Here is a 13,739-nt window from a genome sequence, read left to right on the forward strand (position 1 = left end):
TCAGCTTTTCATTTTTAATCAATTTGTAAACATTTCAAAAACCATAAATCCACTTTGGGATATTTTTTAATTATTTAACTAGGCAAGTCAGAACTTCTTATGGTATAGGGGACGGTTGTGTGCCACTTGGGCAAAAACCAGGGAAAATGCATGTCAGATTTTAAAAAGGCTTGGTGGCGAAAGCATAAGAAGCTATTATCTGATGATGGCACAACAGTAAACAAAGAGGGTAGCATATTTCAACCCTGCAGGCGCTACACAAAACGCAGAAATAAAATATAAAACATGCATTACCTTTTGACGAGCTTCTTTTGTTGGCACTCCAATATGTCCCATAAACATCACAATTGGTCAATTTGTTCAATTAATTCCGTCCATATACATCCAATATGTCCATTTATTTGTGCGTTTGATCCAGAACAAGACAGCTTCCAAAATGCGCAACGTCACTACAAAATATTTCAAAAGTTGCCTATAAACTTTGCCAAAATATTTCAAACTACTTTTGTAATACAACTTTAGGTATTTTTAAACGTTAATAATCGATCAAATTGAAGACGGGTCTATCTGTGTTCAATACAGGAAGACAACAAACCAAGCTACTTTTCACGCCTTGCCCAACTCTCAAAAGTGTTACGCAGTTCCTAGATGGCCGTACTTCTTCATTGCACAAAGGAATAACCTCAACCAAATTCCAAAGACTAGTAATATCCAGTGGAGGCGGTAGGAACTGAAAACAAGTTCCTAAGAAATATCGTTTCCCCATGAGAATCCATTGAACAGACAGAGACCTTAAAAAACAACAATTCTGAACGGTTAGTCCTCGTGGTTTTGCCTGCTACATAAGTTATGTTATACTCACAGACATGATTCAAACCGTTTTAGAAACTTCAGAGTGTTTTCTATCCAAATCTACTATTATGCATATCTTATATTCTTGGCATGAGTAGCAAGACGTTGAAATTGGGCACGCTATTTATCCAAAAGTGAAAATGCTGCCCCCTATACCTTAAGAAGTTAAGAACAAATTATTATTGACAATGACAGCCTAGGAAAAGCCTTGCTCAGGGGCAGAACAACAGATTTTACCTTGTCAGCTCGGGGGATTCGATCTAGCAACCTTGCACTTAATGGCCCAATGCTCTAACCACTAGGCTACCTGCCGCTTCTAGGCCAGTGACACAAAATACATTTTGTATCCATTTTAAATTCAGGCTGTAGCGCAACAAAATGTGGAAAAAGTCAAGGGGTGTGAATACGTTTTGAAAGCACTGTATTTTTCAGTATACAGTGGTCATATACAGTACAGTCTTCAAAACTTGACTACATTTTCCATGTTCCCCCTCTCTCCTCTCCAGCTGTGACTGGGTGGAGATCTTGGAGCCGCGCTCGCAGGAGCGCATGTACGTGAACCTGGCCTCGGGGGAATGTGGCTGGGAGCCCCCCCCAGGCGCCGCCGTGCGCCAGTCCGACGGCAGCCAGTGGTGGGAGCTGTTTGACAGCCACAACAACCGCTTCTACTACTACAACAGTGCCAGCCAGCAGACGGTGTGGCACCGGCCCCAGGCCTGCGACATCGTGCCCCTGGCCCAGCTACAGGCCATGAAGAGGAGCTCAGAGACGGGCCTGAGCGGCCCCATCAAGCCCCAGAGAGGGGGAGGAGAGGGCCGTCGCACACCCCTACCTAACCAGGCCTACCCCATGCCCCCCTCCCAGGACCCTGACAGCAGCGGGAGGTCGACCCCGTCTAAGGGGCTCTGTGACAGCCTGGAGAACAGGAAAGATACCCCCAGGTAACCTCTCTACCATAACATACACCATAAAGATTTACAATGTTTACATTTACTTACAGTATTTACTCAGCTTGACCCCAGTAAGTCAAATCACTGCCGCACTTCATATAGAGCTGCAGTCACTTTCAGAAGGGGTAGCAAGTAACGATCTAGTCGTAAATGTATCAAAAACTAAAAGCCCAGAACAGAGCAACACGGCTGGTCCTTAAATGTACACTGAGGGGAAATATCAATAAAATGCATGTCAATCTCTCTTGGCTCAAAGTGGTGGAGAGATTGACTCCATCACTACTTGCCTTTGTGAGAGGTATTGACATGTTAAAAGCACAAAACGGCCTGTTCAAACAGCTAACACACAGCTCAGAACTAGGGCTGTTACGGTGAGCGTATTACCACCACGCTGGCGGTCACGAGTCATGACGGCAGTCAAATTCCACATGACCATTTAGTCACAGTAACTAGGCTTCTCCAAGCTCTGATGCTGAACATTAGTAGCCGTTTAACTTCCTGGTACTCAGCACTCTATTGTTCATCTAATCACTCTGACATCAATGCAAATGTATTGGAACATCTCATCAAACAGCCCATGAGCTCATGTTGAGCAACATCTCTATAGGCTATGCAATTGCATGAGATAACAGAGTGATCCCATCGGCTTTCTATAGGCTAGACTTACTATGTTTATTTCTCCGCCTTTGTAATATTAAGCAAATTGCTTCTCTTTAAAACAGGAGTAAAGTCTACCTGGCTGGCATGAAAATGAACCATGGGAAAGGCATCCTTCATTCGCTACTTAAGTGCATAGATGACATGTTTTATCCCCCCCGCTGCCCCTGTTCAATACAGGTGCATGATAATGGTCCATTCTAAATTCAAACTAATTTCACACATGTATTATTCAGTATATGTAAAGACAAGATTACATTACGAATAGTGTGATGGGTGACAATATTAACCTATCACTTGTGAATGATATATTATCACTTGTGAATGATTCCCAGCTTAGGGCAAGAAACAATGCCTTTTTTTGCGTGACTTTTTCAAATCGTAGTTGCACACTTCATGTAGCCTAGACTATATGTTTTCATAAGGTTTGTATCACAACTAAAGTGGCCAAATAACTCATATTAAGCACAGGAATCCGCTTTACAATGGGTGTAGTATCTAACTGGCATACATACGCAGCGCGAGTGTTTTCAAGTTTGGGGAAGCTCATTTTCACCATAAAAATGCACCTTTATAATAAAATCATTACATGCATAATTACATTTGTGGTGTTTTCCTGCTAATGGAACATTTGTGCCTTCTGTGTGTGCGCATTGCTGTGAAGAAATAGCCTATTAGTTTATCAACATTTTAAGCTAAACGTTCTGATCTGTTGCATCAGCCTCGTTGCTTAAAACTGTTTTTTTAATGCTAGTATTAATTTTGGATCTATCACATCCCACAACTGTCCCAGATTATGTTTGGAATATTTATTTCTCGCACAGAACAGAGGAAGTCAACTTTTGTACTATGGGGGATAGACCCGATCACGTGACTGAGAATCATGTGAGGGAGAGGTGATTCGAGTCATGTGAGTGAGAGGTTCTTCAAGCCATGTGAGCGAGAGGTGATTCGGCACGAAGCTGAGAGAAGATAATTATAATTATTATATTCAGCCCAAGGGCACAACAGCCATTAGTCACAAAAGGCATGGATTTTTTTTAGGGGGCATTACGGCCACACAAAGGGGAAAATTTGAGGCATTATCAAGTGCTTGTCAAATTGTGAATGAGAGACTGATGAAGTGTGTACAGCCTGCACAAAAAACAACAAAGCAGAGCTCATGCCTTTCATGCTACTTTAAAAAAAGCATCATTTGAGTCGCATCATGCCGCCTTAGAATGTATTACAAATCTAAATATATAGCCCAACATTTGTATCACAGCTAAAGTTGCATAAATTAAGCATATAAGAGTACCCATTTCTTTGTTAACCGCTCAACACAGAATAGAACTCCATCAAAGCATTTCGAGAAAATATCCTTTCTATTTCATTAATCTATCTTCAATTTTATTCTTCATACCATAAAATAAAATAGCGGCATGGAATTGTAAACAAATCTTGTCTGCTAAATGAACAAGTGTAGCCCACAAGACATATCACCAGGGGTCTCTTCACAGTCCCCAAGTCCAAAACAGACTCTGGGAAATGCACAGTACCACATAGAGCCATGACTACATGGAACTCTATTCCACATCAAGTAACACAAGTGAGAAGTAGCACACACACACACACACACACACACACACACACACACACACACACACACACACACACACACACACACACACACACACACACACACACACACACACACACACACACACACACACACACACACACACACACTCACACACTCTTCACACACATTATAATGTTGTGGTATTGTGGAATTTATATTGTTAATTTGTCTTGGCAGCAGATAATCGGAAATCTAATAAATACTAAATACTAGCCTGACTCAACCCTAGATACTCCTTTAGAGTATCCTCCTTTAGTCTACTCTGCTGTTGCTTCCAGGAAGGCTGACTCTGCAGCCGTATGGATCTCAGTGTCAGTTAGCTGGGCTTATCCCCTCCTTCATCTACAAACGTATTACTGTGGATTAAGCCTCCTGCCGTGCTCAACCACATGGCTCTATCATTTCACTTTTGCTTGGCTTCAGCCAGCACTGCTCAGCCTTATCTCCTGACTTGCCTAGTTAAATAAAGGTTAAATAAAAAATGTCCCCCAAAAAATGGACTCTATATCACATACGTGAGACGGCTCTCCTTCCTCCTCCAGTTAAATACTGTATGGCCGACTCTCGCAGGTGCTGCGTCAGCTTCATTTAAACAGAGAGAGAAAACATTGAGATGCAAGTGATATACAATGAGATGTCTAGACGAGATACAAAATTGAGAGGTTGGAGGAGAGAGCTTTAACAGAGGAGGCAGAGAAAAGTGGTTTGAGATAAACGAGGACAGAGGAGGAAGGATGGTCAGGGACATGGAGGATGTCCTCAGTGTTTCGGAGCGCTGTCAGTGTTGATGAACATGAGAGGCCTGCTAGAATGAGATTGTCTGCAGATGATAATGGAATTGTTTAATCACACTGTCTTTGGTCAATTCTGCCCATGTGTGTACAGGCTGAAAACCCTGGGTTGGGCACAATCTTGACGATCTAGATCTAGGCTAGATCTGAGCCTGTCTGTCTGAGCACGGGCCAAACTCTCAGCATTGCAGTGTATGCAATTTAGCACAAGCTAACTTGGTTTAATCGCTACATTTGAGCCCAGGCCATTTCTGCTTTGCTAACTGACACCCAGGCTACTTAGGAGCTAACTTAGTGATTAAATGAGTGAAGAGAATTGTTTCTGTGAAAGTTCCCAGAAAATGTGTTTGGTTAGCGGCAAATATTGTCCAAACAAAAATACTGTTCAGTCGTGCTGATAGTCATAGAATGTTTGTATAAAACATTTGCCTAATGTTGCAGGAACATTCCTAGTTCTGGGAACTTTCACAGACACATTTTTGCTGGGAAAACATTACTGGTACGTGGTGTTATGACAGCTGGAAACCTAACGTTTGGGGGAATGTTCTGTGATGGTTGATACAGATGTGCACAACATTTTTGTGATCGTTAAAACATTTGAGGGAAAAAATAGATTTTGTTATCAAAAAAAGTATTGTTTTAGGAGGTTATCATCCCAATGTTAGAATAAACCCTATCGGGGTCTGGGAATGTTCTGAGAATGTTCCCGGTTTGCTGGGCTTACTACTACTAACACTTTATGCTTTAAGCTATGGCTGATTCTGATTGCTAGGCTAACTCAGAGCACATTTTGCAGTATGAAAGAAAATCTGATAAAAAAAAGAAATTCTCAGAAGTGATTTCCCATCTTGTTTTACTTGGCAGCTCTCTTCAGCTCTCTTCAGCTTTACAGATGATTCTCCGCTTCCCATCTCCTTCCTGTGTGGAACATGACAGACTTACGTCTCACCTCTGGGAGTGGCCGACTCACACGGTAGCCCTCAACACATGCAGTCAGACAGGAAGGAGATGTGCTCCAATCATGGGGAATTACATAATATTTCCTTCTTTACCCCCTTTCTCACTTACCCTATTCAGACAGGAAATGCCCTACGCTACTGTCTATCAAACAGGAGCAGTATGAGAGTTGCTATAAGATCAATTCAGGTGTCTAGTGCACTGCCTGGCACACAGCCAAATACGCTACATTGAATCGCTTCATATTTTGCCAACATGACTGTTTTAGTTCCTCAAACATGTGTATACCCTTTGACACACACTCCCAAGTTTGCAGACACAGTACACACGCACAGACACACACGCACACACACCTGTCATGGTTAGAGCGAGGGACTGGTAATGAGTTGTATTGATGGTTACAGAATCACTTCCTCCTACGGAGTAGTTCCACACCCAGTACAGTAGGAGGAGTACCCATATATGGACTGCAGCAAATATAGGGACTCTCTCTCTCTCTCTCTCTCTCTCTCTCTCTCTCTCTCTCTCTCTCTCTCTCTCTCTCTCTCTCTCTCTCTCTCTCTCTCTCTCTCTCTCTCTCTCTCCCTCTCTCTCTCTCTCTCTCTCTCTCTCTCTCTCTCTCTCTCTCTCCCTCTCTCTCTCCCTCTGTCTCTGTCTGTCACTCTCTCTCTCTCTCTGTCTCTCTCTGTCTCTCTCTTTCTGTCTCTCTCTCTCTGTCTCTCTGTCTCTCTCTCTCTCTCTCTCTGTCTCTCTCTGTCTCTCTCTTTCTGTCTCTCTCTCTCTGTCTCTCTCTGTCACTCTCTCTCTCTCTCTGTCTCTCTCTGTGTCTCTCTTTCTGTCTCTCTCTGTCTCTCTCTGTCTCTCTCTCTCTCTCTCTCTCTGCCCCTCAGAAAAGGTGGACATGAGTTTCGTGTATAAACTGGCGTAACAGTAGCCCTCCCTTTGGACATATCAGCCGTCGACATTCTGCCTGGTGGGAATAAGCACTCAGCCTCTTACAGACAGCTTTCCCTAAGGCCACTTACTCAGCCGTCTACTAAAGTGGAGGTGTTGGACCTGGGGGTCCTGCTGCCCACCAGGCAGAATGAAGACGGCTGATATGTCCAGAGGGAGGGCTACTGTTACGCCAGTTTATACACGAAACTCATTTACTGTTAGAAAGGGGTCTATCTCTCTCTCTGTGTGTGTGTGTGTGTGTGTGTGTGTGTGTGTGTGTGTGTGTGTGCGTGCGTGCGTGCGTGCGTGCGTGCGTGCGTGCGTGTGTGCGCGTGCATGCGTGCGTGTGTGCGTGTGTGTGTGTGCGTACACATTTGCGTACACCCATTTGTGTGTGAAATTGAGTCAGAACCAATTCCACTCACACACTCCATGACTCCCACGCTGAAACATGGCATTGGGTTACAGGCCCTCAGACAAGGTCTGTGTTGTATCTAGGACACCAAGGTCTATTCCCCCCACATCCCTGCTTTTCATATCAGTCTGGAATGAGTAGTAGGAAAGCCCCCCGCCCCCCATTCTCTGCTTACTTCCACTGACATATACTCACGTTCACTTCATTGTTTGATATTTTGTGACAGAGCTCACTGTACCAATCAGGAGAATTGAGAGAATTTGCAGTGGTGTGTTAGTCATTGATTAACCTCTTATCTCATGACCTGTTGCCCTCCACAGCAGTCCAGTAAGGAGGGGAATACCTCACCCTCCCTGGGTAAACACCAGGTCACTCAGACCTCACTGGGAGTGTGTCCTGGAGAGGGGAGAGGAGGGGAATACCTCACCCTCCCTGGGTAAACACCATGTCACTCAGACCTCACTGGGAGTGTGTCCTGGAGAGGGGAGAGGAGGGGAATACCTCACCCTCCCTGGGTAAACACCATGTCACTCAGACCTCACTGGGAGTGTGTCCTGGAGAGGGGAGAGGAGGGGAATACCTCACCCTCCCTGGGTAAACACCATGTCACTCAGACCTCACTGGGAGTGTGTCCTGGAGAGGGGAGAGGAGGGGCAATACATACAGCATGGGATGTTACTGTGTGTCACTCATACAGGTAACTGACAAAATACAGGAAACACCAACATAAAGTGTCTTAAAAGGGTGTTGGTTCACCACAAGGCAGAACAGCTTCAATGCACCTTGGCATAGAAGTGTCTGGGACTCTATTGGAGGGACACCGTTCTTCCACGAGAAATTCCATCGTTTTGTAAAGGGTCGATGTGCAGAAGGTGGGACGGAGTCAGGCGCAGGACACAGAGAATGAGTAATAACGGACTTTTACTCAATTAAAACAACAGAATATATTCCACACAGGGAAAACAATCCAGCTAACAAAATAGAAGTGACAGCTAAACACAGAACAAACACAAAACCAGGTGGGAACCAGAGGGTCAACGAGGGAATAAATAACCATGGAATGGAAACCAGGTGGGAACCAGAGGGTCAACGAGGGAATAAATAACCATGGAATGGAAACCAGGTGGGAACCAGAGGGTCAACGAGGGAATAAATAACCATGGAATGGAAACCAGGTGGGAACCAGAGGGTCAACGAGGGAATAAATAACCATGGAATGGAAACCAGGTGGGAACCAGAGGGTCAACGAGGGAATAAATAACCATGGAATGGAAACCAGGTGGGAACCAGAAGGTCATTGAGGGAATAAATAACCATGGAATGGAAACTAGGTGGGAACCAGAGGGTCAACGAGGGAATAAATAACCATGGAATGGAAACCAGGTGGGAACCAGAGGGTCAACGAGGGAATAAATAACCATGGAATGGAAACCAGGTGGGAACCAGAGGGTCAACGAGGGAATAAATAACCATGGAATGGAAACCAGGTGTGTACAATAAAGACAAAACAAATGGACAATGAAACGTAGATCGGTGGCGGCTAGAAAACCGGTGACGTCGACCGCTGAATGCCACCGAACAAGGAGAGGCACCAACTTCGGCGGAAGTCGTGACACGTTTGGTGTTTTGTTGATAATGGTGGAAAACACTGTCTCCAGAATCTCCCATAAGTGTTCAATTGGGTTGAGATCTGGTGACTGAGACAGCCGTGGCATATGGTTTACATCGTTTTCATGCTCATCAAGCCATTCAGTGACCACTCATGTCCTGTGGATGGGGTCATTGTCATCCTATAAGGGCATAGGCATGGTGGCCAAAGTAATGGCCTGCCCAGTATTTTAATATATGACCCTAAGCATAATGGGATGTTAATTGCTTAATTAACTCAGGACCCACACCTGTGTGAAAGCACCTGCTCTCAATATACTTTGTATCCCTCATTTACTCAAGTGTTTCCATTATTTTGGTAGTTACCTGTAGAGCGGTAGAGGAAGGTTGGCTGGCAGTTGGCTGAATCCATTTCAAATATGTGCTGAGACACGGACATGCAAACACCTAGTGCTTCTACACCTGCATTGCTTGCTGTTTGGGGTTTTAGGCTGGGTTTCTGTACAGCACTTTGAGATATCAGCTGATGTACGAAGGGCTATAATAATACATTTGATTTTATTTTATTTGATTGACATTACTGCCAAACCTGAGGAAATCCTGCTCTCTTCTCCACCTCTGCTTCATACCAACATTCACAAAGAAACAGCCTCTCCCTCTCTGCTAGCCATTGCCCCACTCTCGTTGGTGATATCATGGCCTCTCCAGGTCATGAGTTTATATACAGTTACTATGTGTCTTAACACGTTCCCTTTCAGTTCTACATATGGACTCTGCTACTTGTTAAAACTGAAAGCTTTTTGGCACTCCTTCTCCCAGCCTGTTGATACAGACTAGTTTTCTCTCTTTCTTTTCACTCTCTCTTTCTTTTTGACCTCTCTCCCTGTAAGGGTGGAAGGAGTGTCATAGCAGCCCTGGTTAACAGATTGAAACCTGTTGGCTCAGCTCAGAGTCCTCTACCCGGGGATAGGGCAATTGAATCAGCCTTAAATGGTAACACACGTCCTCTTGTTACGCTCTCCAGACAGGCAGATTAGGAATTCTGGGATGCTGACTTGCTCAGCCCCAGTGGATGATTGACAGTTCTCGTTAAGCCACTGGGATCTTTTCTTTGGGAAAAGTTAGAACCTCACTCAATACTCAGATTTAGCTTTCGACTTCAGTCTCTCCCTCTCCCTTTCCCATCTCTGTGTGTGTCTGTGTGTTTGAACTACCTTCATCTTAGGGACAGATCAACATTTACGGGGGGCTGGTCCAACTCTAGGTGTCATAAAAAAGACTACACCCCCCTCCACAGCATTACAAATATTTTCACATGACCCTCCCCATGTACTTCTAAATAGATTGCACACCCTCCCCCTCATAGAATCAACAACCACAATAACAATAACTCTAGTAACCCTGTGTTTATAAATGTGGATATCGACATTGCCACTTCAGCATGCTTTTGTGGCACAGTCGATGCCAGGCAGGGCTACAGGCCAGAAGGTTGAGGGTTCGCCGACCAGCACAGACAAGCTCATTCTCCCTGCCTGTTTCATTACACTACGATCAGCGCCGGCTGCACACAATGATCAGCTAGAAGGAGGTCAGCTGTTCTACATGTTGATGCCATATTTAGAATTCTATCAAATATATGCAACAAGTTTTCCACCAACAGGTTTCTGTGCCAATGCACCACACAACCAATAAACAAAGTATACTGACTAAGGGCAGTATATCATGGTTTGCATTTTCAACACCACAATAAATAGACTATGACAATCTCTACAAACAGAACATACATTCCTCCCTACCTTGTAGGCTTACCCAGTATCGAAGGTTTGGCTTGACAATCTCTACAAACAGAACATACATCCCTCCCTACCTTGTAGGCTTACCCAGTATCGAAGGCTTGGCTTGACAATCTCGACAAACAGAATATTCATCCCTCCCTACCTTGTAGGCCTACCCAGTATCGAAGGCTTGGCTTGACAATCTCGACAAACAGAACATACATTCCTCCCTACCTTGTAGGCTTACCCAGTATCGAAGGCTTGGCTTGACAATCTCGACAAACAGAACATTCATCCCTCCCTACCTTGTAGGCTTACCCAGTATCGAAGGCTTGGCTTGACAATCTTGACAAACAGAACATTCATCCCTCCCTACCTTGTAGTCTTACCCAGTATCGAAGGCTTGGCTTGACAATCTCGACAAACAGAACATACATTCCTCCCTACCTTGTAGGCTTACCCAGTATCGAAGGCTTGGCTTGACAATCTCGACAAACAGAACATTCATCCCTCCCTACCTTGTAGGCTTACCCAGTATCGAAGGCTTGGCTTGACAATCTTGACAAACAGAACATTCATCCCTCCCTACCTTGTAGGCTTACCCAGTATCGAAGGCTTGGCTTGACAATCTCTACAAACAGAACATTCATCCCTCCCTATCTTGTAGTCTTACCCAGTATCGAAGGCTTGGCTTGACAATCTCTACAAACAGAACATTCATCCCTCCCTATCTTGTAGTCTTACCCAGTATCGAAGGCTTGGCTTGACAATCTCTACAAACAGAACATTCATCCCTCCCTATCTTGTAGGCTTACCCAGTATCGAAGGCTTGGCTTGACAATCTCTACAAACAGAACATACATTCCTCCCTACCTTGTAGTCTTACCCAGTATCGAAGGCTTGGCTTGACAATCTCTACAAACAGAACATATATCCCTCCCTACCTTGTAGGCTTACCCAGTATCGAAGGCTTGGCTTGACAATCTCAGAATGTCATTCAACTTTTTGTTTGATTTGTAACAGATGTCTTTTTCCATTCATCAAAGAATTGGCCGCTGCACAGTTTGTACTGGTTTAATTTTATTAGTCAGTCAAAAAAAATGCATATTTACACGAAGATTTTTCTAAAGTAACGGGGATTGCACAATAAAGTCATTGACTTATTTCCATTAATGTCCCTAATTTTACATAAATACATGGACAATTACATAGATACAGACACATTACGGAGATGAAAAATGCTCCACCTCAGATGAGTATGAGGGGGGAGTTTAAGTACAGTTCTTAAGAGCTTGTTTGGCTGGTAGCTTATTCTTTAGACGTTTGGGGGGCTGCTGGTGAACCATGATGTGCAGACGTAATCAAAGTGACACTGGACTAGCACACTTGCCAGAGTCTTTAGGGTCTCTATAGCTGGGTTTCATCCAATTGGTGAAAGTTTTTCATGTGAATATTCAAAAATATTCATAAAAACAATATTCCATTTCAGAGTTTACATTTGGCAGCGAACATCATGACGGAATATTTTAATTTACCGGACATTTGAAAATTGCACGGACATTCATATGCATTCAGATCCGACCTGGAGCAGCCAGCGCCATCAATAAACGAGGGATGTTGGCCTAATGAGCCACATTTACATGTCCTTAAAAACAACTATAACAAATTACAAAAACACTACTCCTTGTGTTTCGATGTGTAGCATATGCAAAACTGTATAGCCACTCCAATACCTTGACTTTGTTGTCCTTAAGCCATTTTTCCACAACTTTGGAAGTATGCTTGGGGTCATTGTCCATTTGGAAGACCCATTTTGCGACCAAGCTTTAACTTTCTGACTGATGTCTTGAAATGTTGCTTCAATATATCCACATACTTTTCCTGCCTCGTGATGCCATCTATTTTGTGAAGTGCACCAGTCCCTCCTGCAGCAAAGCACCCCCACAAAATGATGCTGCCACCCCAGTGCTTCATGGTTGGGATGGGGTTCTTCAGCTTGCAAGCCTCCCCCTTTTTCCTCCAAACATAACGATGGTCATTATGGCCAAAAAGTTCTATTTTTGTTTCATCAGACCAGAGGACATTTCTCCATGTGCAGTTGCAAACCGTAGTCTTTTTATGCGGTTTTGGGGCAGTGCCTTCTTCCTTGCTAAGCAGCCTTTCAGGTTATGTCGATATAGGACTCGTTTTACTGTGGATATAGATACTTTTGTACCTTCACAAGGTCATTTGCTGTTGTTCTGGGATTGATTTGCACTTTTCGCACCAAAGTACGTTCATCTCTAGGAGACAGAACGCGTGTCCTTCCTGAGCGGTATGATGGCTGCATGGTCCCATAGTGTTTATAAAAATGAACATGGTACCTTGGAAATTGCTCTCAAGAATGAACCAGACTTGTGGAGATCTCCAATTTTTCTCTGATTTCTTTTGATTTTCCCATGATGTCAAGCAAAGATGCACTGAGTTTGAAGGTAGGCGTTGAAATATATCCACAGGTACACATCCAATTGATTAAAATGTTGTCAATTAGCCTATCAGAAGCTTCTAAAGCTATGACAACATTTTCTGGAATTTTCCAAGCTGTTTCAAGGCACAGTCAACCTAGTGTATGTAAACTTCTGACCCACTGGAATTGTGATACAGTGAATTTATTTGTGAAATGATCTGAATGTAAATCATTGTTGGAAAAATTACTTGTGTCATGCACAAAGTAGATGTCCTAACCAACTTGCCAAAACTATTGTTTGTTAACCCCCCCAACATTCCGCTGAAAAGGCTTTTTATTTAACTTTCACACATGAACAACTCCAATACAGTAAATGAAAGATAAACATTAATCTACCCATCGTGTCTGATTTTTTAAATGTTTTACAGTGAAAACACAACATATTTTTATGTTAGATCACCACCAAATCCCAAAAAACACACAGCCATTTTTCCCAGCCAAAGGTTTAGTTCACATGTCCGAAAGCTGGCGCTGGTCCAGGCGAACTCGGACGAAAACTTCAAAAAGTTATATTCCAGGTCGAATAAACTGGTCAAACTAAGTAGAGAATCAATCTTTAGGATGCTATTATCATATATATCCAATAAACGTTCCAATCGGAGCATTCGTTTAGTCTACAGAGTAATGGAAGGCAAGGCGATATAATGACTACTGTGCCTAACCAGGAACTG

The 13,739-nt window shown here is 43.6% G+C and overlaps 1 protein-coding gene across 3 annotated transcripts in view; it reads left to right on the forward strand.

The window, feature by feature from the left end:
- The window catches only part of arhgap46b (Rho GTPase activating protein 46b), a 94,314-nt gene that overhangs the window by 37,341 nt on the left and 43,234 nt on the right, over positions 1–13,739 (forward strand). For all 3 annotated transcript variants that reach the window (XM_046343789.1, XM_046343790.1, XM_046343788.1), the window contains exon 2: positions 1,359–1,793. In XM_046343789.1, the coding sequence (XP_046199745.1) occupies positions 1,359–1,793 (435 nt within the window). The remainder of the gene's footprint in view (positions 1–1,358; positions 1,794–13,739) is intronic.

The sequence above is a fragment of the Oncorhynchus gorbuscha genome, linkage group LG03 (assembly GCF_021184085.1).
Source record: "Oncorhynchus gorbuscha isolate QuinsamMale2020 ecotype Even-year linkage group LG03, OgorEven_v1.0, whole genome shotgun sequence".
Classification (NCBI taxonomy): Eukaryota; Metazoa; Chordata; class Actinopteri; order Salmoniformes; family Salmonidae; genus Oncorhynchus; species Oncorhynchus gorbuscha.